This window comes from Vigna unguiculata, chromosome 9 (genome assembly GCF_037176805.1).
Source record: "Vigna unguiculata cultivar grain cowpea cultivar isolate G323 ecotype 2 chromosome 9, ASM3717680v1, whole genome shotgun sequence".
Taxonomy (NCBI): Eukaryota; Viridiplantae; Streptophyta; class Magnoliopsida; order Fabales; family Fabaceae; genus Vigna; species Vigna unguiculata.
The window spans coordinates 45,623,968-45,647,971 of record NC_140800.1 but is presented as its reverse complement, the minus strand read 5'-3'; the positions used below and the strand labels follow the sequence as shown (position 1 = coordinate 45,647,971).

The 24,004-nt window shown below is 32.3% G+C and overlaps 2 protein-coding genes, 1 long non-coding RNA gene and 1 pseudogene across 3 annotated transcripts; 2 read left to right on the top strand and 2 right to left on the bottom strand.

Moving 5' to 3' along the window:
• Nucleotides 1–3,049: 3,049 nt before the first annotated feature.
• LOC114162345 (WUSCHEL-related homeobox 8-like) lies at nt 3,050–4,389 on the bottom strand. The gene is made up of 3 exons (XM_028046201.2): nt 4,102–4,389; nt 3,524–3,934; nt 3,050–3,372 (listed from the first exon to the last, which is right to left on the bottom strand). Exons 1-3 carry the CDS (start codon nt 4,271–4,273, stop codon nt 3,311–3,313), a joined length of 645 nt encoding a protein of 214 aa, XP_027902002.1. The 5' UTR covers nt 4,274–4,389; the 3' UTR covers nt 3,050–3,310.
• Nucleotides 4,081–9,642, top strand: LOC146884002 (uncharacterized). The gene is made up of 3 exons (XR_014984395.1): nt 4,081–4,247; nt 4,352–4,438; nt 5,060–9,642. It is a non-coding gene; the product is annotated as an uncharacterized LOC146884002 (long non-coding RNA).
• Nucleotides 9,643–15,117: 5,475 nt separating this feature from the next.
• On the bottom strand, nt 15,118–16,231 carry LOC146884001 (uncharacterized; annotated as a pseudogene).
• A 2,803-nt stretch (nt 16,232–19,034) lies between these two features.
• Nucleotides 19,035–21,086, top strand: LOC114162438 (putative 12-oxophytodienoate reductase 11). Its single transcript, XM_028046329.2, has 5 exons — nt 19,035–19,256; nt 19,339–19,479; nt 19,768–19,898; nt 20,098–20,253; nt 20,383–21,086. Exons 1-5 carry the CDS (start codon nt 19,156–19,158, stop codon nt 20,973–20,975), a joined length of 1,122 nt encoding a protein of 373 aa, XP_027902130.1. The 5' UTR covers nt 19,035–19,155; the 3' UTR covers nt 20,976–21,086.
• The last annotated feature ends 2,918 nt before the right edge of the window (nt 21,087–24,004 follow it).

The window sequence follows — 24,004 nt, the reverse complement described above, 5'->3', positions numbered from 1 at the left end:
TTTTTCCATCAAATAATATTAACATCAATTTAATCAAATGATCATATTGATTTTTTAAAAAAAATAAAAATCAATTAAATAAAAATAAATACAGAAACTATTAAATATCTAAATATAATGATTAAATTACTATTTAAACTAATTTATTGTTTTGGGCATCTAGGTGTAAAGATTATAAAAAAAATTGTCATTTTCATTAAATCATTAGTTAATGGTAAAACCAAAAGTCAATCAGCTGGCCTGGTAAGTAACATGGTTCTTTTTTTTTTTTCTAGGTAAAATAATGACATTTGTTTTCTAATACTTTTTTCATTTTTATTTTTTGCTTTCTTTTTTATCACTCGCATTATCATTCTATCAATGTTATTTATTGGAATTTTCAAAATATTAAGCAAGTTTGATCCACAGTTAAAGAAAACATTTTTTTTTTCTTTTGCTGTGTCATGTATAAAAAAATTACAACAATTATGTCTGGGTTATATCATTTATAAAATTAGAATAAACACATAAATGTGTATGATATGATATTTTGTTCTTTAAATATGAAGTTAATAATTTCATGTGAATAGAAAAAGAAATAAGCCTAAAAAAATCGGCATGTTTTTTTTTTCTAATGACCATCGTCATTAATCTATGTCAAATTAACAAATAAACATGTGCGGAAATAAATGTCAGTAACCTAAGAAATTAGTTATTTAATTATAACCTGAATTTAAGATATTAATGGCAATTAAATAGTTAGGGTTTAGTTGTTTTAGTGTAATATGCATGAGTTGTCGTAAAAAATTCAATACTTGTTCAATATTTATGGATAAAAATAATGATTTATTATTTTGATGATCCCTTTGGATTAATGTATTATATATTATATTTATTTGTCAAAAATAAATGTCAGTGTTTTTATTGTCATTGTGTAAAATTTTCTTATCTTTTTACTTTATTTATAATGAAAATACAAGGTTGTTTTAAGATTTTTTTTTCTTAATAATATTATGATGTGATGCAGAATCTAAATATATTTTAAAATGTTTTTATTATCTTTAAAGAAAGAGAATTTTTTATGAAAAAATTAAAATCTAGATTCTCATTACGCACGTAACTGTAGGGTACGCGAAGTAGTTCTTCGGTATCCTACCTATTAAATAAATATTTGTCTTGTACTCGTATCTATATTTGTCGAATATCCGTTATACGGATATTCGCATAATTCTTTAATATCTATGAATATCCACGATATCCGTGGATATTTAAAAAAATAAAAATAAATATTTAATAACATATTTTAATCGTAAATTCAAAAAAAATACAATACATAACATTCATAAATTTTAAACAAAGTCCAAATAATTCATTTAAATAGTGTTGAATGATAGTTTACAAAGAATTTGTTTTTTTAAACTAATTGATAAAAAAATAACTCATTCAAAATCAATATGTTAAAATTTTAATCATGTTTTTTTAATTTAAATTAAAGTATAGCAGGTACGGATATTCACGGGCAGTGGCGGAACTTGGACCAAAAATTTAGGGGTGCCAATTTATATTTTTTATATATAATTTACTAATTAAAAAAATTATTTATTTCTTTTACTTAAATCATTCTCACACAGTAATTCACACTTTTCAATTTTTAATTTTCCTAATGGATTGAATTCATGCAAAATAGGTATTTTAATTTCTATTACAATTCAAAATTATTCAACTAATTCATTATATAAAGTGAAAAACATAAAATTCCAACATTTATAATATAGGGTAATACTAATTTGAGAAGATATAATTAGAGTTCATGCTAAATTCATAAAAAGAATTCCTAAAATCAAATTAGTTTTCATATTAATTTAGGAAAAACTTAATTTAGAAGAAATATAGTAATGAGATAATCATAAATCTAATATGCATACTAGGATACTGATTCAAGAGATCTTGTGAATATGAGTTATTCGATCTTTCTACTCTCCAATCTCGTTTTCTCAATCTTTTTTTTTTTTACTTTTACACTTTATTAATAGTTTACTTTAAAAAAAACTTTATGATCAAATACAAAACCTTAATCACTTTATTAATTAAGGTCCATAAAATTAATTTTTATTTTATATTTTAAAAATATATACACAACTTAATACGTAAATAATATATATATATATATATATAACTTAATAAAAATAATATATAAATTTAAATTTAAATATATATATATATATATATATATATATATATATATATATATATCTAAAATTAAAAACCTAGGGGAGCTATGGCTCCCCATGGTCACAACCAAGTTCCGCCCCTGTTCACGGGTACGGATACTATGATACATGTACCCGTTTATTAACATGCGGGTATTAAAAATACATGTACCCGTTACCCGCGAGTATCTATTTACAATATTCATTTCTTACTCGTTATGAATTTTATCCGGAGATACAAATTTTTTTGACATCCCTCTTTCTCACCTCGTTGAGAGGCCATGCCTCCACCTCTCATAAAATCGGCATAGGTATTTCTAATTACGATATTAAGATATATGTATTTGAGACTGCAGGTCATTTATATAGTTTGCATGAATATTTAGGAATTTAGATTCTCTCTTAAGTTTTTTTAATTATTTCTACGTTGTTTCTTCGATATACATTAATGATTATTAATTTTAAAATTTTAAAATATATTAAAAAAATTCAATATCAATATAGTATTTCTTTCCTAGTCGATATCAGGGAATAATACTAGAAAATTTAATAGAAAAATTGAACTCAATATAGTGGGCAAGTGAAATTGAAATTCTCTTAAACTTATTTATAACATTTTGTGAAGTCTTACATCCTTAATAAACAATAAACTATGTACTCAAATTAACAACTTAATATCCACCTTGATACCTCTTATGGATTTATATACTAACCACAACAATATATTTACCATGCTTATACATTAATCTATTTCTCTTCTCTATCAAAATATGTGTGTGCTCTATAGAGCAAAGTTGGATGTCGGTGGGTTTGTGCAAAATGGTGATTGAGTAATACAAAGAAGAAAAATGAAAAAATGATGACGTTATAAAGACACTTATATTAAATAAACAGTTGTGCACAACTCACACTCACTACTAAATTTTGATTCCATGAAGAAGGAATAATTAACTCTTCTTGCCATTTGTCAGTATAAATAACTATATACTAATATTTAAAATAACATCAAATAACTAATGTTATATATCAAGTATCAAAACAATACAAAAGGAGACTAGTGTTTGGGTGATGATGAACTGAAAAAGTGAAGAGTCTTCAACCCATGCATTCCACAGATTCTGTCAAAGAAAATAAGAGCTGTAACAGCCTGCAACTTCTATTTTACTCAGCAATTGGTCAAATCCTGCATAAACAAATCAACGGAATTTGAATTGCATATCTTCAAATTAAAAACAAGCCTATGAAGAATTCTGAAAAAACTTAATCGATCATGTTCTTAATTTTTGTATGCATGTTTATCAAGAAATTCATCCTGAAAGATTAATTAACAATACCTAAGTCAGGACTGTGGATGTACATGTCCTTCATCCTATGAGGTGATGAATTCTCAAAGGGTTGAACAACCTGAACGCTCTCGGCGGCGCGTATCTTTTTCTCTCTCGGAGACTCAACTTCCGCCTCGGCTTCTGGCTCCGGCGCGGCGGGAGCGAGTTGCTTCCTCTTCGAACGAGCCCTTCTGTTCTGGAACCAGTTATACACATTCGTCTCTGATATTTGGCCGTGTTGCCCCAGTTCGGTGGTTATCTCCTTGATCTTCTGCTTACTCGGAGTGCCATTTCCCTCATCGAAAATTCGCTCCAGAATTTGAAGCTGCAGAGGCGTCGGAGTCCAACGCTGCCTCGCCGTTATCTTGTGTCCAGAACACGCCATCAACGGATCACAGTACAAATTACCCAGCCTCAGCCCTGACCCAAAACATCACAACAGATAAACCAATTTTATGAAATTAAGTCCCACATCAGATAAAAAATATAACCTACAACCCTCGTTTTCTATATAAATAAGTGTGTCGTTCCCTCCAATTATTCGATCTATAGAGTTAGTTAGATTTAGAAAAGAAGCGAGGAAAAACCTGCGAGGTCTTGCTGGGTGGTTACTGCTTTGTGCATCTCTACAAGCTGTTCGCAGATGGTGGCGTAGACGGATATCTGTTGCCGGAGCAGTTCCATTTGTTCGTCGGTCATCACTTTAACGTAAAGGCTTTCGATTGCGGTTGAGGTATCTTGGTGATGTTCTGCCTCCATTTTTTTTGTCTCCTTGTTAGTTGTTGCAGAAACAAGAAAATGATTCAGTTTTGTTTGGGATTGGATTGCATTTTGCAGAGAAAGGAAGCATTCTCAGACCTCAAGTCAAAGCTTAAAGTAGCGTAGTTTACTGCGCGATTTAGCCTAATACCGCAAATCTCGCAGGTTAGCCTCTCCTTTCTTCTTCCTTTTTTTAACTTTAAGCTTACTTTCTTTCATTAAAAAACATTTTACATGAAAATGTCTCATGAATATCATTTTACCTTGATTTTTGAATGTTTGTATGAGACAAACACAATAATAATCACAAATAATGATAAATTAATGGAAATAAATGAATAAATAATTGTAAGTTTGTTTTGAGGCTGTAGTTTAGGAATAGAAAGAAGAAGATGCGTAATTAACGCTCGTCCCACGCGTACGCTAACATCAAAATTATGAACCATATTTATCCTTACGAAATTTAAAGATATATGATAAATAGAAGATTAAATACGTACTTTGGTTAGTAACTATATAAATTGAATAGAAAAAATATAAAAGATTACGATCAGTTGTATGAAAATAATATCACGTTAATTGATTTTTGTTTAATAAAGCATTTATAATTTGTTTCATATGTGGTTGATGATTTTATTTTGTAAATTTTTAACTATTATAAAATGTGTTATTAAACATCGTTTTACCATAATTTATTTTCAATATAATAAATACTACTATAAACTTTTGTGATTACAAAAGCATTACAACATTACAACAGTCTCTAACCATTTGCCAATGAAACAGGGCCCATTTTCATTTCTATTTAAGCCCGTTAATACTATGACAAGGCCCAAGGATGTTGGTAACAATGGACTAAGTGCTCTGAAATCACAAGTAGGAACAACTACTCCCCGAAGACCAAAAAGATAAGTCTGAGATCACAATTTTTCATGTTTTTCAAATGAGTTTTATTTTTTCCAAATATTACTTTTTTATACACTATTTTTTTTTCTTTCAAAAAGTACTTTTCCAATCTTCAACCTTTTATTTAAAAAAAATCATATATATATATATATATATATATATATATATATATATATATATATAATACTCTTTTAAAGATATTATATTTTTTAAAGTCATTAATTTCACATTTTTTAGTGTCTCTCGTTTTTTTTATACTTTTTGACATTCTAAATATATTTTTTATTTTATTATTCTTAATTGTTACTTTACTCCGTATTTTTTTTACCTTATCTAATGCTTTTATCTTAAAAAGATATATGTTTTTCTTACAAAATGGTTTCGCAAATTATTTTATTTGTTCTCCATGAGCAGTATTTTTTTAAAATGATATATGGTCTTGTAGTTCTACTATGGTCTGGATGTTACGATTCAAGTTATTTAAGAATTTTGCAGACTTTTTTTTCAAGTTTTCTTTATGATGAATTTCAGTTCCATTCCTTCTTTCATCTCTATCTTGTAGGTATTGTATAATTTTCGACTATTTTTTTACTTCTAGCATACAATTCATTTGTTACTAAATTGGCTTTTCCTGGTTTAAGAGAAGATAACTCTTTGAAGACACTGCTCTAAAACAAAGAAATACAAGAACTATACTAACCCTTAGAATTGAAAATATTTACTAGGACTCAATCTCATATATTAAATCGAATAAAATAAATAAAGAATAATATTAAAAGATAATTAAAAAACATTATAGTTATATTCCAAGTAAAGTTTTTTAGTACAGAAACTTAGACTCTGACTGAGAATGAAAATTGTATGTAGTTAGGTATATGCATTAAAGTGCATAATAATTAAGTAGTCCCTGAAAGAAGGGCATAGATGGGTGTAGTTATTGGACATAGAAAGAGTGGAATGAATGAGTGGATTGTGTTTTTAATAATAAGAGAAGATAATGCTATCATAGCTATTTATAATAATTCAATATATTCATCACTTCCCAATCGTGCTAAATGCATCAATACTTTTTTGTAGGAGTCTTTTGTCTTCACCAACCTCTTGACCAAAATAAAATTCAAAGCTTTTTAAAAAGCTTATTTATATAATTGAACACCAACACTTACTAATGCCCAATATAATTCATTTTTTGTAAATAATTTGATATTTGACTTTGATTGAATCTAATCAAAGAACTAAACTTGTCATTGTCATAAAACGTTGGATTCAATGAATTTTTACAAGTTTTTAAAGGTTGGTTCTCGTACCTTAAAAATTAACATGTATAACTTTCATAGCGTTAAATTTTGTTCATATGAATTCTGTAATATTCAAATGGATAATAATAAATATAACATAAATTAAGGATAAAAAATCTATATTTAAATATGAAAAGTAGTAACAAAAAATAAATAAATTACAAGAAGTGATATATAACTTATAAATTAGGAAACTTTGAAATAAACTATTCACCGACCATGTGAGAATAATTGTTACATTTAATTTATAATATTTTTTCTTTTATTGTACTAACAACCATGTGAATACTTAATTTAATGAATCAACTATTTGAATATTTTTAGTTGGAGAGTTATGTGGTATTTCTGCTTTTTATTGTGGTGATTATTAGTTTAGATTGCGTGGCTCTTCCACCATTTTTTTAGCTCGTGTTCTTCTATCACGCCATACCAAATTTTCCTTTTCTTCATTATTTGTTGCACTCAATAAATTTTTTAATATATTTATTTTGCCTTTAAAAAAAACTACAGGCTGGGGAACACTGAGACTCTTTTATTCTATAACAAAAGAAAAACTCTTGATTATATAATTATATTTGAATAATTAACTTTAAAAAAAAAGTATTTGAAAAACATTACACCAACATATTTCTTCAATTACCCTAACTTTATAATTGTTTAAGACTAAATGGAATATAACTATAAGAAGCAAACACTGAACTAATTAGACTCGAAATATTTATCTATCCATTTAAATGAATGACTATATAACTTTAACTCTATTTAAGATTCTTTTTTTGTAAATACAATTATTATTATTATTATTATTATAGTTCTTACTAATGCAAGCTTGATATTTTTAAAACATAAAAAAGTATATCACGTGATCCTTGGTTGTGGAAACTGTTTATTAATCTTTAGAATAATGATTTACAAATCACCGTTTAAAATGAAGAATCACTTTTTATAGAAACATTTTTTTCAACTGCAATCGAAAAAATCCGAAATTTTGGATCTCTCAAACATAGCCTATCTCTCTCCTTAAATAAGGGATATAAGTAGATTTTACACATTTGAATTTTTTTAGCACAAGAATAAGTCCAAAAATCTAACAGATATAACGTAAAATTGAGCAGTAATATAATGTTTTTAAAATAAAAGAAAGAAATGTTTACTTCTTTCAATAACAACATCTCTTAATATAGTTAAAGAAAAATTCATAAATATAAGTATAATTTCCTCTAGTAATATTAAGTAGTAGTTCTTAACAGATGAAATTTGTATTTCAGTTTACAACAATTAACAAGTCCTACTAATCTATTGCTTATTTCAAAGATTAATTTTTTTTTTTCAATTCAAAAAACCATAAACTAAAAATAAAGAGGGTAAGTTGAGTTGGAAAAGCAACATCTCCTCTCATTCCTTTTAATGGAGTCATTCCAATTTTAAAAAATTAGATTAATAAGTGCTAGAAGAAGATTACACTATTAAGAAAAAAGAACATCCAAATCCTTAATTAAGATATGCTAAATAAATGGAGTATATCATGAAAAGCTTTCACTCTCCACCCAAATCTTATGACATATCACCACATACCAATATATATATATATATATATATATATATATATATATATATATATATATATATATATTAGAAAAAAGATCCCACTAAGTTATTCCTATTATAGATTATTGTTTCTTTTTTCATTAATGTGAACAAACTTGTTACCACCATGTTAAAAAATAGTTTGTTGAAAATTTAAATATGAGTTTAAGTCTCACATTAAGTAAAAATGAGAAAGTTGAACACCATATAAAGACTCCTAAATCTATTGTCTTAAGGTTTTAGGTTAAGAGTGATGTTAATCCCTTATATAGGTTCAACTCATGCTCATTAATGTTAAATATCTCCGGTGATCCTCTCTCGAATGACCCAACATAGTTGATGTGGGTTAGATAAACATAATTTTGAATTTAAATACGGAGAAATCACATACAAAGAATTTATCTTCTCAACTCACATAATACTATCTTTGATGAACAATGTAGAAAAAGTGTTGAAGTCTCTTTTTTATACAACAAATACAATACACAACAAAACCATTCAAAGTATGTGAGTGAAAAAAAAATTAGAAAGCTAAATTAAAAAATGAGCATCATTTAAAAAGGAAAGGAGATTATGTTTCATAGCAGTGGACACCAATAGGGAGAACAGTAGAGGATAATTAAAACCAATGATTATATTATATACTAAAATCACTTTCAATTATTCTTGACAAGATACCAATCAGCAAAAAATTTTAATTTTGTTCAGCAAATATAAGGACAATTAACTCTAAAATGATAAGAAAAAAAAATCTTCAATTGAAAGAGTGTTGATAAATTGTAACATGTAAATGTTTATTTATCTTTTTATGTATAGGACTATAGTTATTAGTGACTATGAATGAACTTTAAGAGTGTAAACTTAGTATCTTCGCTGATTGAACAAATTTTAACCATGTCTGTTTAACCTAAATTCTGAAAATATATATTTTATTTCGATCAAAAGCCCTCTAAAAAAATACCAAAAAAATGTGATTATTTTCAAAAGGAGACAAAAAAAATGATAAACATAAATTTGTTTAAGTATATCCATTAATATTTTAAATTTATTGCAAAACGTCGTACATCTAGGGAGTTATAATGATGAAATATGTAAATTTGTAAATTAATAAAATGTGTTTATATTTATTAAATAAAATATTTAATTGTGTCGTTTTTTCCCATCCACTAAACTTTTGGCCCACATATAATCAGTTTCAACTTTTCAATTATTCCTGTTTAATTTAATTAACAATATACGCAAAAAACAATTAGTGGAATTATGGATATAATCATGAGACAATGTAACTTTAAACTCTAAAAGTGACAAAAGAAGAAAGTTATTTGTTGCGGAGGTTCAAGTGGCATATTTATAAAAGGACTTCGGTTTAAATTTAACTATTAATTAAATATTAATTAATTTAATATTAATATTTGAGGTTTAAATAATAAATTTTAAATTTATATATATATATATATATATATATATATATATATATATAATACTATTAAAATATAAATGCAAATTGTATAATATTAAAATAAAGCAAAAGATAATTTGTTTCAGAGATTAAAGTAGCATGTTTAAAAAGGACTTCAATCCAACTCCTAACTATTAATTTAATATTAATATTTTGAGCTTTAAATATTAATTTTGAATTTATTTATATATATATATATATATATATATATATTAATACAGTTAAAATACAACATCAATTTCTTAGAAAAAGAGTATAATAATAGGTAAAATAAATGCAAATTGTACAGTTAATATATTTGAGCTTTAAATATCAATTTAAGAACATTATATAGAAACAAAATAAATCACCTTAAATCTTGTGCAAAACAATTAATACTATAAAAAATATTTTGCTAACAAAAACAAATAAATGAAAAGGTATAATAATTAAAATGCAAATTGAGTAACTCAAACCAAATAAGTACTTGAGTAACTCAAGACCAAAAAAAAAGATAATTTGTTCTTCAATTACTTTTTTAAAAAAGGTTTAGGTTCAAATCCTAATTATTAATTTAATATTAATATTTTGAGCGTTAAATATATATTATATATATTATAATTAATACTGTTAAAATAAAAATTTCTTAAAAATATATATAATAATATTTAAAATAAATGCAAATTGTGTAGTCAATATATATATATATATATATATATATATATATATATGAGCTTTAAATATCAATTTAAAAATATGGAAAGAAAATAAAATACCTTAAATAACGTACAAAACAATTAATACTATAAAAAAATGAAAAGGTATATAATAGTTCAAATAAATGCGAATTAAGTATTCAAGGCAAAATAAATACTTAAGTAATTCAAGACAAGAAAAAAAAGTAATTTATTATTGAGGTTCAACTCGTATTTTTAAAATGGACAGGGGTTAACTATTAGTTTAATATTAATATTTTGAGTTTAAAATATTAATTTTAAATTAATATATATATATATATATATATATATATATATATATGTGATTAATACTATTAAAATACAGAATCTATTTCTTCAAAAATATATAATAATAGTTAAAAAAATTCACTAAATGTAAAGGAATAATAGTCTAAATAAATGCAAATTGAGTAACTCAAGACAAAATAAATATTTGAGTAACTCAAGACAAAAGAAAAACAGAATAAAATACCTTATATCCCGTGCAAAACAATTAATATTATATGAAAAAAAAATTTCACTAAAAAAATGTAAAGGAATAATAGTCTAAATAAAGGCAAATTGAGTAACTCAAGGCAAAATAAGTATTTTAGTAACTCAAGACAAAAGAAAAAGGTAATTTTTTTCTAAATGTTCAACTCGCATTTTAAAAAGAACTGAATTCAAATCTAAGTATGAATTTAACATCAATATTTTGATCTTTAAATATTAATTTTAAATTAATATATATAAATATAATTATTTAATACTATTAAAATGCAAAATATATTTCTTATAAAAAGGTATAAAAATAGTTAAAATAAATGCAAATTGTATAGTTAATATATTTGAGTTTTAAATACCAATTTAATAATACTATATAAAAACAAAGTAAAATACCTTAAATGGCGTGCAAAACAATTAATACTATACAAAAAAATATTTTGCTAAAACAAATGTATAGGTATAGTGTAACATCTCATTTAATAGTTTTCCATACTATCAAACAAAACATTAGATTATGATTAAACATAGCAGATAGTAGGAGCAAACATGCAGACGTAGAATAAACCTATCCAATACAGTCCTCCAACACTGATACATCTATGGACACATATACATCAGGTCAGAGTGGGTATAAGGGATACTAGACTACACCCAAGATCTCAAAATATATAATAAAAGTCTAACTATAGTGGCACTCCTTGCCAAGCTCCAACTTCTGCTCAAGAGGAAACGTCTCCATCTGGTTTCAGCTCTGCTCCCACCAAACATAGGTGATCATTGCAAAGGGTAATATGCACAAGTAAACACATAACAGGAAGGGTAAACTAACTGAAAGAGAACAAATATCAATGCACTTCACAACTTAAATTGTCATTTATAGCATGGAATTCAACCAAAAATCCTAGACTCGATATCCGGATTGTGTAAGTGACGTTAGAGCTCTTGGTGGCTTGCACCTGTAACAGTTCCCAGACTCTGCAGAGTCTGGACACATGGGGTGTTCACCCGACCGTTCCCAGGGTAAGTCTCCTCCACGTCTGAGACTTGATCGAGTCCGACGACGAGGACCTCCTGCTACTCCTCACGACATAATCATTTTACTCTACCTGAGCTTAAATGATTATTGGAGTTTCAGGATACCAACCATTTTAGATTCCTTACATCCTTACACACACTAAAATTCCTACTCGAATTTCCCTTGAAATTCCTTCCAAACTTCATCTCTTCATACTTACATTCATTCAATTAAATCATTCTATACATCAATGGTAACATTCCAATCATACGGAGCTTTCTTGAGCGAATAGCCCTCCCCACACTAGTGGTTGGGGTAATCCTCAAGAAAACGTGATCTCCCGCTGCAAACTCTAAAGGTCTTCTCCTCTGATCAGCATAGGATTTCTGTCTGCTCTGAGATGCCTTCATTTTTCCTTGTATCTGCTTGACCTTTTCTGTAGTTTGCCTCAGCAATTCTGGTCCTACAACAACCGACTCTCCGTCTTGGTACCAACACAAGGGGGTCCTGCATCTCCTGCCATAAAGAGCTTCATATGGCGCCATGCCAATGCTCGCATGGAAACTGTTATTATATGTAAACTCCACCAGTGGCAGAATTTCATCCCACATGCCAAGGTGATCTAGCACACATGTCCGCAAGAGGTCCTCAAGAGACTGTATTGTCCTCTCGGATTGGCCATCCGTCTGGGGGTGGTAAGCTGAGCTCATGGTTAGTCTGTTACCCATGGCATTCTGCAACGTCTGCCAAAAACGGGAGGTGAAACGAGGATCCCTATCAGAGACTATGCTCAACGGCACTCCATGCAGTCTCACAATCTCATTGATATACATCTGTGCCAACTTCGCCATGGACATTCTTAGGTTCACTGCGAGGAAATGGACACTCTTGGTTAGGCGGTCTACTATAACCCATATAGCATCATGGTTCCTCACCGTTCGTGGTAAATGGGTAACAAAATCCATAGCAATGTTATCCCACTTCCACTCTGGAATCTCCAACTGTTGTAGCATCCCTCCAGGCCTCTGATGTTCTGTCTTAGCCTTTTGACAGGTCAAACAGGATGACACATACCGAGCAATGTCCGACTTCATGCCCGTCCACCAGAACGATTCCCTCAGATCGTGATACATTTTAGTCATGCCTAGGTGCATGCTAAAACGACTCTTGTGGCCTTCTTCAAGAATCATGCCCTTCACCTCCAAATCCTCAGGTATGCAGACCCTGCCCCTGAATCTCAATACTCCATCACCTCCCATCTCAAAGTCCTTGGCCTTCTCTGTACCCAGACATTCCGCTGTCTCCCGTAATTTGGGGTCAGATAACTGTCTCTCCTTTATCAGGACGAGGAAATCACTAGATACGATTAGGCGGTTGCATCTAATGACGCCCTCTCCCAAAGTCACCTGTAACTGCATGTCTCTGAACTGTTCCACCAATTCCAACTCTCTGGCCATCATATAAGAGGCATGAACTGTTTTTCTGCTTAGAGCGTCCGCCACCACATTTGCTTTTCCCGGGTGGTACAACAGTTCGAAATCGAAGTCTTTTAAAAACTCCATCCAACGTCTTTGCCTCATATTCAATTCTTTCTGGTCGAACAGGTACTTCAGGCTCTTGTGGTCACTGAAAACTTGGAATTGAGCACCGTACAGATAATGTCTCCACATTTTCAGTGCGAAAACCACCGCCGCTAACTCGAGATCGTGTGTGGGGTAGTTCTTCTCATGACTCTTAAGTTGCCTGGAGGCGTAGGCAACCACTCTCCTTTCTTGCATCAGAACACACCCTAACCCCTGTTGGGAGGCATCACAGTATACCTCAAAGGGTCTACTGGTATCAGGAATCACCAATACAGGAGCACTGGTCAGCTTTTGCTTCAACTCTTGAAAGCTACTTTCGCATCGGTCAGTCCAAGCAAAAGGCTGATCCTTACGGGTCAGCTGAGTTAAAGGCGCCACAATCTTAGAAAATCCTTCAATGAACTCCGGTAGTATCCTGCAAGTCCTACAAAGTTTCTAATCTCGGTCGCTGATCTAGGACGCTCCCATTTTAAAACAGCCTCAACTTTGGATGGGTCCACTGATACGCCCTGGGCCGAGATCACATGCCCCAAGAATTGGACCGTAGTCATCCAAAACTCGCACTTAGACAGCTTTGCATAAAGCTGCTTCTCCCTCAAGATGCTCAGAACTGTTCTCAGATGCTCCGCATGTTCTTCGTGAGTTTGAGAGTATATCAAGATGTCGTCGATGAAAACCACTACGAACTTGTCTAGGAAAGACCTGAAGATGCGGTTCATATAGTCCATGAACAAGGCAGGGGCGTTGGTCACACCGAAGGGCATCACTACATACTCGTAGTGCCCCTATCTAGACCTGAAAGCAGTCTTCTGCACATCACCAGACTTAACTCTAATCTGATGGTATCCTGATCTCAAGTCGATTTTCGAAAACAGCGCAGCGTCGTGCAACTGATCCATTAAGTCATCTATCCTTGGCAGAGGATATTTGTTCTTGATGGTTAGCTTGTTGAGTTGCCGGTAATCCACACAAAGCCTGGAGCTGCCATCCTTTTTCTTAACTAACAACACCGGCGCTCCCCAAGGTGACACACTGGGCCTGATGAATTGTTTCTCTAGCAGTTCCTCAATCTGCTTTTTCAACTCTGCCAGTTCAGCGGGAGCCATCCTGTAAGGTGCTATTGATACTGGCCCTGCCCCAGGTACCAGATCAATAGAGAACTCGATTTCTCTGGATGGGGGCAAGCCGGGTACCTCATCAAGGAAAACATCAAAGAATTCCCTCACCACTGCCGTCTCAAGGTGTCCGCCCTCCTTCTCAACAGATAGTTGAGTTAGAATCAAGAAACACTGAGATCCCTCTTGGATGGCTTGATCCACCTGCTGTGAGGACATCAACACAACCTCATCCTCTAAGCTGGGAAACATCACCCTCTTCTCTTTGCAATCGATAAGAATGTGATTAGCAGATAGCCAATCCATTCCCAAGATCACATCTAAGCCCTCCAAAGGTAAACAGATCAGATTTACCCGGTATTGGCGTCCCTCAACCTCAACCCTGCACCTAGCACACACGGTTGAGGTTCTGATCAACCCAGAAGCAGGCGTGGATACCACCAGGTCAAACTGGAGCTCCTTCGCCGGAAGACTCAACTCCAACACTATAGACTCCGACACAAAAGAATGTGTCGCTCCTGAATCGTATAGTACACATAGGCTCCTACCACCAATCATGCAAGACCCAAAGACGAGGTTACCTGCTCTGTTCGCCTCTGTGTCCGTCATGGCATACACTCGACCAGCTGCCTGAGGTCTAGTACTTCCTCGTGTCTGCTGTGGTTGTGACTGTGTCGAAAGTCTTGGCATCGTGCTCCTGCCAGTGGGACAATCCCTGATAATGTGACCTTCCTGGCCACATTTATAACACGTCCACCTACTACCAAGCTGAGGACAAGCGCTCCTCATGTGGGCCCTCCGCACTGAAAACACTGAGGTCGGGGAGAAAGGTGCTGAGGGGACTGATGTGGCTGTGGTGAGAATCTCCTGGGCCCCTGAGGCGGAGGTCTAGAGTAGGGTTTTCTCCTATCATCCTGTCGGCTCGTGGACCCAGATGGTCCTCCCACCTTCTGTTGAGACCGCTGCTGAGCCTCGACTTCCGCTTTCAGCTTCTCCATTACTCTTGCTTTTTCTACCAAAGCAGGGAACTCCTTTATAGAGAGTGGAGCCACCATGAGTTTGAGATCACCTCTCAACCCATTCTCAAACTTCCTACACTGTCAGTCTTCTGCCATCCTCAAGGTGTGGAATCTGCCCAAGTGTTTGAACTTTTCAGCGTACTCGGATACGGACATCTCCCCTTGCATCAACTGCAAAAACTCCACTTCCTTGGCATACCTCACACTGTCTGGGAAGTACTCAGCATAGAACTTTTTCTTGAATAGCTCCCAAGTGATGGGCTCCCTACCGTCTTCTAACATCATCTTCATGCTAGACCACCAATGAACAGCCTCCCCGGCTAGCAAGTACTCAGAATAGGCCAGTCTACTCTCTGAGGGGCATCTTTTGGCCTCAAAAATCCTCTCCATATCTCGCATCCACTGATCTGCCTCGTCGGGAGTGCTCTTACCGTCAAAGCGGGAAGGATGATGCTTGAGAAAGTCCTCCAAACTCCACTCTTGCACTCGTGGTGGTGGAGCTTGGGAAGATCCAGCCGCAGATCTATTCTCCCCTAGCTGATGTAAGGCTTCCAAGTGCCTCTGTTGGGTGGTCTCTGCTGCGAGTCTAGCAGACTCCATCTGCTGCAAGGCCAAGTTGTGTTGGTTCACCATGTTAGCATTCTGCTGCTGCATGGCTGCCAACATCGCCTCAATAGTCCCCACCAAGTGAGAGCTATCCGGGTTAGGAATAGGAGGAGGAGGAGGTCTAGGTGCCATAGCTCTGACCACACAAAGAGAGAGTCATCAGTTTATCTAACAAGCGCCACAAAAGTACCAAAACACTATAAGAAACACGCAACAGAAACTAGGCAAGCTCACACCTACAGACCCTAAAGGAACTACTGCTCTGATACCAAAATGTAACATCCCATTTAATAGTTTTCCATACTATCAAACAAAACATTAGATTATGATTAAACATAGCAGATAGTAGGAGCAAACATGCAGACGTAGAATAAACCTATCCAATACAGTCCTCCAACACTGATACATCTATGGACACATATACATCAGGTCAAAGTGGGTATAAGGGATACATCTATGGACACATATACATAATCATTTTACTCTACCTGAGCTTAAATGATTATTGGAGTTTCAGGATACCAACCATTTTAGATTCCTTACATCCTTACACACACTAAAATTCCTACTCGAATTTCCCTTGAAATTCCTTCCAAACTTCATCTCTTCATACTTACATTCATTCAATTAAATCATTCTATACATCAATGGTAACATTCCAATCATACGGAGTTTAAATTGCACGAAGATGCTTTAAATTATATATTTGTACCAAGGAAACAACTTTTGAAACACTACTACTGCAGTGCCTCTCGCTTAGGCTAGAAAGTCTAGCCTAGGCGAGAGGTTATCTCGCTCAGGCGAGTCAGTCTCGCCTAGGCGAGACACCAACAGTGGCAAAAATAGAAAAATTGGGCGAACCCTCGCTCAGGCTAAGCTGGTTCGCCCAGACGAGATCGTGATCTCGCTCAGGCGACCCCAGCTCGCCTAGGCGAGGCTTCGCGCAGGAACAGAGGTGCGTTTCATGGTATTTTCGCTCAGGCGAGCGGTACTCGCCTAGGCGAAAATATCAGGACACGAACCTGTTCCTTCATGCAGCAAGCCAGTTTTCCTTTAGCACCATTCAAATACTCATCAATTCACACGATTTCAAACACCAAATCCATAAATCAAACATGCAATTCAAGCTTTTTCACGGATTTTCTAGAAACCTTACAGAAAGGGTTAGCTTCCCTTACCTTTCCCCAACAAAGCCCAAGCAAGATCAGCTCTCAACAGAAGAATGGTACCACTTCAACACTTAAGGGGCTGAAAGGGAATTCTAGACATGAGTTTATCCCCAAAATTTCGACCCAACCACTTAAAGACCCTAAAAACAGAAAGAAGGAAGGTGAACTGAGGAAATTGAAATTCGACTTACGCGTAAGGATGGATCGAACAGCTTAGGGAGGAGGTTCTGTGGTGATCTCAGGTTGTGTTGCTGTTGCTGAAAGAATGAAAACAGATTTAGGGATTGAATTTAGGAATCTGAACTTCTTTGGTGGTTAGAGAGAAGGAGGAGAACTGTGAAGTAGAGAGGTGTAGGTGAGTGGAGTATAATCTCCTTGTGTGTTGGCAGAGAGTGTTCTTAGAAAGGGGAAAAATAAAAGAGGGTTCTCACATATAGTAGTTCACATAAATGCAAATTGAGTACCTCAAGGCAAAATAAATACTTTGAGTAACTCAAGAAAAAAAAGGTAATTTGTTCTAGATATTCAACTCACATTTAAAAAAAATCTGGATTCAAATCCTAACTATTAATTTAACATTAATATTTTGATCTTTAAATATTAATTTTAAATTAATATATATATATATATATATGTATATATAAATATAATAATTTAATACTATTAAAATACAAAATATATTTCTTATAAAAAGGTATAATAATAGTTAAAATAAATGCAAATTGTATAGTTAATATACTTGAATTTTAAACACCAATTTAAAAATACTATATAAAAACAAAGTAAAATAGCTTAAATCCCGTGCAAAACATTTAATACTATACAAAATAAATTGCTAAAAAAATGTAAAGATATAATAGTTCATATAAATGCAAATTGAGTAACTCAACAAAATAAATACATGAGTAACTCAAGACAAAAGAAAAAGGTAATTTTTTCTAGAGGTTCAACTTGTATTAGGATTTAATATTTTGAGCTTTAAATACTAATTTTAAATATATATATATATATATATATAATTAATGCTATTTAAATATAAAATATATTTCTTAAAAAATGGAATAATAATAGTTAAAATAAATGCAAAAAGTATAATTAATATATTCTTTAAATATCAATTTAAAAGTGGTAAATAGAAACAAAACAAAATACCTTAAATCCCATGCAAAACAATTAATACTACAAAAAAAAAAATTGTTAAAAGAATGTAAAGGTATAATAGTTCAAGTAAATGCAAATTGAATAACTCGGAGACAAAATAAGCACTTGAGTACTTGAGTAACTCAAAAGAAAAGAAAAAGGTAATTTGTTGTATACGTTAAACTTGCATTTTTTAAAAGGACTTGTATTCAAACTCCAACTATTAATTTGATATTAATATTTTGAACTTTAAATATTAATTTTAAATATATATATATATATATATAATAAATATTATTGAAAGACAAAATATATTTCTAACAAAAAAATATAATAATAATTAAAATAAATGCAAATTGTATAGCATTAATATATTTGAGCTTTAAATATCAATTTAAAAATACTATATAGAAACAAAATAAAATACTTTAAATTCCGTGCAAAACCATTAATACTATAAAAAGAATGAAAAGATAACAGTTTAAATAAATGTAAATTGAATAACTCGAGATAAAATAAATAGTAATCAATAGTCTGCATGATAATACTAGAAAAAGAATGAAAAAGTAATACTTGAAATAAATGTAAATTGAGTAACTCAAGGTAAAATAAATAGTAGTCAATAGTGTACATAAATTCATTTGGAGTTACTCTGACTTTCCGAAAAAAGTTAAAGACAAATGTTTCATAAGGTGCAAAAAGTTAAAACAATTATTTCCTTTTTAGCTACTATATAAGAATGAAGAGCAATACACATTCCATCACAAATTCTGAACCAGGAGAATGAACAACACAATGGTGGAAGAGGAAGAGAAAGAGAAGGAAGAGGAAGTGATACCCCTTCTCACCCCATTCAAGATGGGAAAATTCAATCTTTCTCACAGGTAAATTAGCATCATTCTTACCTTCACCACATGTATCGTTTCTGTGTATCTGTAGTTTTGATTTGTGTGTTCCATGGTGCAGGATTGTTCTGGCGCCATTAACAAGAACAAGATCTTACAACTTCGTTGCTCAGCCTCATGCTGCTCTCTACTATTCTCAACGAACAACAAAGGGTGGACTCTTGATTGGAGAAGCCTCAGGGGTGTCAGAAACTGCACAAGGGTAATCAAATCTTCATTTTTTCTGCATTTTTTCTGTATTTTACTCTACGGAATTAGTGATTCCCAATAATATCATAAACTAGATATCTCGTTGGAAGTCTCACATTGATTAGAGATAAGATCAATTCATAGTATATAAGTGTGTTACAATCCTCACTTTAGAAGTCGGTGAGAATGAGTTAGACTTAAAACACACTTATACATCCTATTTTACCCGCTATTAGATCTATCCTAGTGAAATTTTTTGGACATTCTGTTCCACACCGTTACATTTTTTTCCTTGTGAAAGGTACCCAAACACACCAGGCATTTGGACAAGAGACCAAGTGGAAGCATGGAAACCAATTGTGAGAGCTGTTCACGAGAAAGGGGGTATATTCTTTTGCCAGCTTTGGCATGCTGGAAGAGTCTCCAACTATGGTATTTGTCTTTTGTATTTATTTACTTATGGCTCTGCAAAGTGCTAAACATTTACTTCACAATGCTATAATACATCATGGAGTCTCAGTGAACTTTCATTTCATTTTCAACCTTGACACTAATGATGGAAGCACACTTAACTTTTTTTCTGTGCATTGGGAAAATGATGTCATAAACACTGATTGTGTATAGTGAACAGTGTATCAGCCAAATGGAAAACCCCCAATTTCAAGCACAAACAAGGCCATTGAAGGTAGCAGCACCAAATACCCCTCTCCACATCGTCTCAGAACAGATGAAATACCTACAATTGTCGATGACTTTAGAATGGCAGCAAAAAATGCTATAGAAGCTGGTACCAACCTTTTTACTTAACAGTTTCTTCTTCTTCTACTCTTAGTTTTTCATTCAAAAGGTATCTTCCCATTATTTGCATGCACACTGATTAATGAGATAATGTGTGAAAACTGATAAATTTATTCAGGCTTTGATGGAGTGGAGATACATGGAGCCAATGGATACTTACTTGATCAGTTCCTGAAAGACCATGTGAACGACAGAGATGATGAATTCGGAGGTAGTTTAGAGAATCGATGTCGATTTCCATTGATGGTCGTGAAGGCAATAATTGATGAGATTGGATCAGAGAAAGTTGGTGTTAGACTCTCCCCTTTTGCTAACTACTGTGATTGCAAAGACTCTGATCCTCAAGCACTTGGGATTTACATGGCTCAATCCTTAAGAAAATTGGACATTCTTTATTGTCATGTCATTGAACCCAGAATGGTTACAATGTTTGAGAAGTGTGAGACCAATGTGTCATTGTTGCCTATTAGAAAGGCCTTTGGTGGAACCTTTATTGTGGCTGGAGGTTACAGTCGGAGTGGTGGAAACAAAGTGGTTGCAGACGGTGGTGCCGATTTGGTGGCTTATGGACGCTTGTTTTTGGCTAATCCAGATCTACCTATGAGATTTGAGGTTGATGCTGAATTGAACAAGCCTGATAGAAGCACTTTTTACACCAGTGATCCTGTAGTTGGATATACAGATTATCCTTTTCTTCAACATGATCACTGAAACAACCTATCACATTTTAATTAAATGTGTCTACATGCAATAAAGAACTGTGTTATGAACGTTTTGTCTGTTACAATATGTGAAAATGGCCTACACCAATTTCTCATTCAACTGGTTATGAATTTTTTGTCTGATACATGTTAAAAGTAAAGCAAAAATTTAGATATTCAACATATTTTGAGATAGATGGGGTGAAAGGAAGAAATAGAAAGAAAATGTGATGAATTATGCAATCACATTTTTCTTAAGAATTTAAACATTTTATAGTAAATTATTATCATTAAATTAACCAACTGTTTTAAACTACTTTAACATAGTTATTGATTTATAATTTTTTTTTTCGTATTTATGAGTAAAATGAAATTTTACTATTATAGATTGTATTGCTCATTTGGTATCTAACTTTAGTAAATATAAACCTAACTATATAGAAAGACATCCATAATATTTGATGTGCATATTTTATGTTAACTATAAGCACACGTGCTGGTGCATGATTATTTACTTTTTTTTACAATAAAAATTAATAAAATTATAGTTATTAAAATAAATATAAATATTTTATAAAACTCAATTATAAATAATTTATTTATTATTAGATAATTTTTAATTTAAAAGAACAGTACAATTTTATAAAAAAATAATTACATTATTAAAAAATAGTAGATTTAAAGAATTAGTTAAATTTGAATTAAATGATAACTTAAAAATAAAAGAAAAAAATGACACCAAAAAGGAATCCTCAATATAGATTAATCTTTAACATGACAAAAACACTGTATATTATTTTTCAAACACCACCGATAAATAAAATAATACTAATAAGTTCTTGTTATTTCTTTGTCAACTATAAGAAAATATATTTAAGCATAATAATACACCTCATTTAGTACTAATACTTTCCTGGTTATTTCTTTGTCAACTGTAAGAAAATATATATGTAAGCATAATAATACTCCTCATTTCTTTTTATTTTCAATTCCAAATCTGAAATCACCACCACCTCATTTTTATTTTCAATTCAAGATCTGAAATCACCGCCAGTGATATAAAACATTTATTACATCAGAAGGTTATAAAATGCATATTTATCACGTTATAATATAATTATAGATTTCAAATTAATAAATAATTAAATGATAAACAAATAAAAAGTGATATAAAAAATAAAATAAAATATATTAAACATTAGAAATATTTTAACCATTTGATAAAATTAAATTTTAAAATTAAATCGGAATAAATTTCCAAAGAAAATAATCCCTATACACCTTCTGTAATACCCCTTTTTCACTTTCTCTCTATTAGAAATAAAAGCCACTGTACCCATCTTTCTCACTTTTCTCATCTTCTCTGCTGCCCAAACTCTCTTTTCCAACCTCTCTTCTCAAGTTCTGCTATCTCATTGTTTGTCTCTTGCGTGCTCAGATTCAGGAAGGACCAGCTCAACAGGACCCCTAGCAGCTTCCTCTCTCGGCTTTCATTCTCCTAGGTAGGTTCCATCTTCACTTTGATTCAATTCCAACCAGAATTCACTAGTTAACCTCTGCATTTTGATTCTGACCGTGTAATTCTTCCTTCTCCATGTCGTGGTGATGGATTCTCCTAGGTTAAACTGTAAATTCTGCTCTCTCGTAATTTGCTTGATTCCACCAAATTGAATCCTTGGCAAAAAGGTAAGGGAAGCTGACTTTTCGCCCAATTTTCGTGTGAAATGTGTTCATGAGTGATTAAATTGCTTGATTATGTGTTTAATTCGTGTTTGAAACTGCCTGTATGTGAAATTGAGTGTTGGATGATTTTGAGCGAGTCTGCATGTGAAGAACAGATGAGATTTCCTGGTAGTTTCGCCCAGGCGAGCAGCTCTCGCCTAAGCGAAAATACCAGAAAATTGCCTCTGTCACTGCGTGAAGTCTCGCCTAGGCGATCTGGAGTCGCCTAAGCGAGATAACTTCTCGTCTAGGCGAGCCAGTTTAGCCTAAGGGAGAGTTCGCCCATGATTTTTAATTTGCCATTGTAAGAGGTCTCGCCCAGGAGAGAGTAGCTCGCCTAAGCAAGACAACTCTCTAGCTTAGGCGAGACCCTCTAGCCTAAGCGAGATTTCCTGCAGAAGTTGAGCTCTTTCTTTGTTTTTGATTAAATGATGTTGTATTAATTAGATTCATGTGATAATGGCGAGTCTGGTATGTGATCCTTATGCATAATAGTCAGTGTGATGGAATTGAGTGTGAAATTGGCCTTTATGATAGTATGTTGGAGTTAGGATTTCAAGGGAAATTCTAAGGAAGGTGGTTTTGTAAATGTAAGGACACGAGGACTCATATCAGTGGCATCCTGACGCTCCTAATAACCATTAAGACTCATATAGAGTATAATAGATTATGTCAGGGGAGTAGGAGGAGGTCCTAGTCTATGGACCCGATCCGTCATAGATGTGAAGGGGCTTACCTTGGGAGTGGTTGGGTGAATACCCCTTGTGCCTAAAACTCTGCAGAGTTTGGGAACTGTTACAAGTGCAAGCCACTGAGAGCTCCAATGTCACTTACATAATCCGGATATCGAGTCTAAAATGGTGATATGGTGTTATGGTTGTGATGAAATTGGATGATTTCTAAACACTGTGTGATTAACTCTGATTAATGCCTAACTATCAAAATTGCATGATTTATTCTTGGTTCAAGTTAGCTTACCCTTCTTGCATGTTGTGTGTTCTATGTGTCTTCTACTTTTGCAATAGGTGAGGATAAACCCCTTGACAGGAGTTGAGTGGGTTTCGGGCGTTTCCAATAGTTGTAATCTGTTATTCCTCATAGATGTTGTATAGACAGTATATATATAATTATTTTGAGGATGACTGTATCGTTAGCCTATTTTTTTTTTTATCATCTACTTCTAAATTATTAAAATTTAATATTTTGTTTAATAATATAAAAATTATGAAAACGGGATGTTATACAACTTCTCATTATTATTACTTTATTAGAGAGAAAAGTGAAATCATCTTACGGTTAAAATATACCCAAATTTCA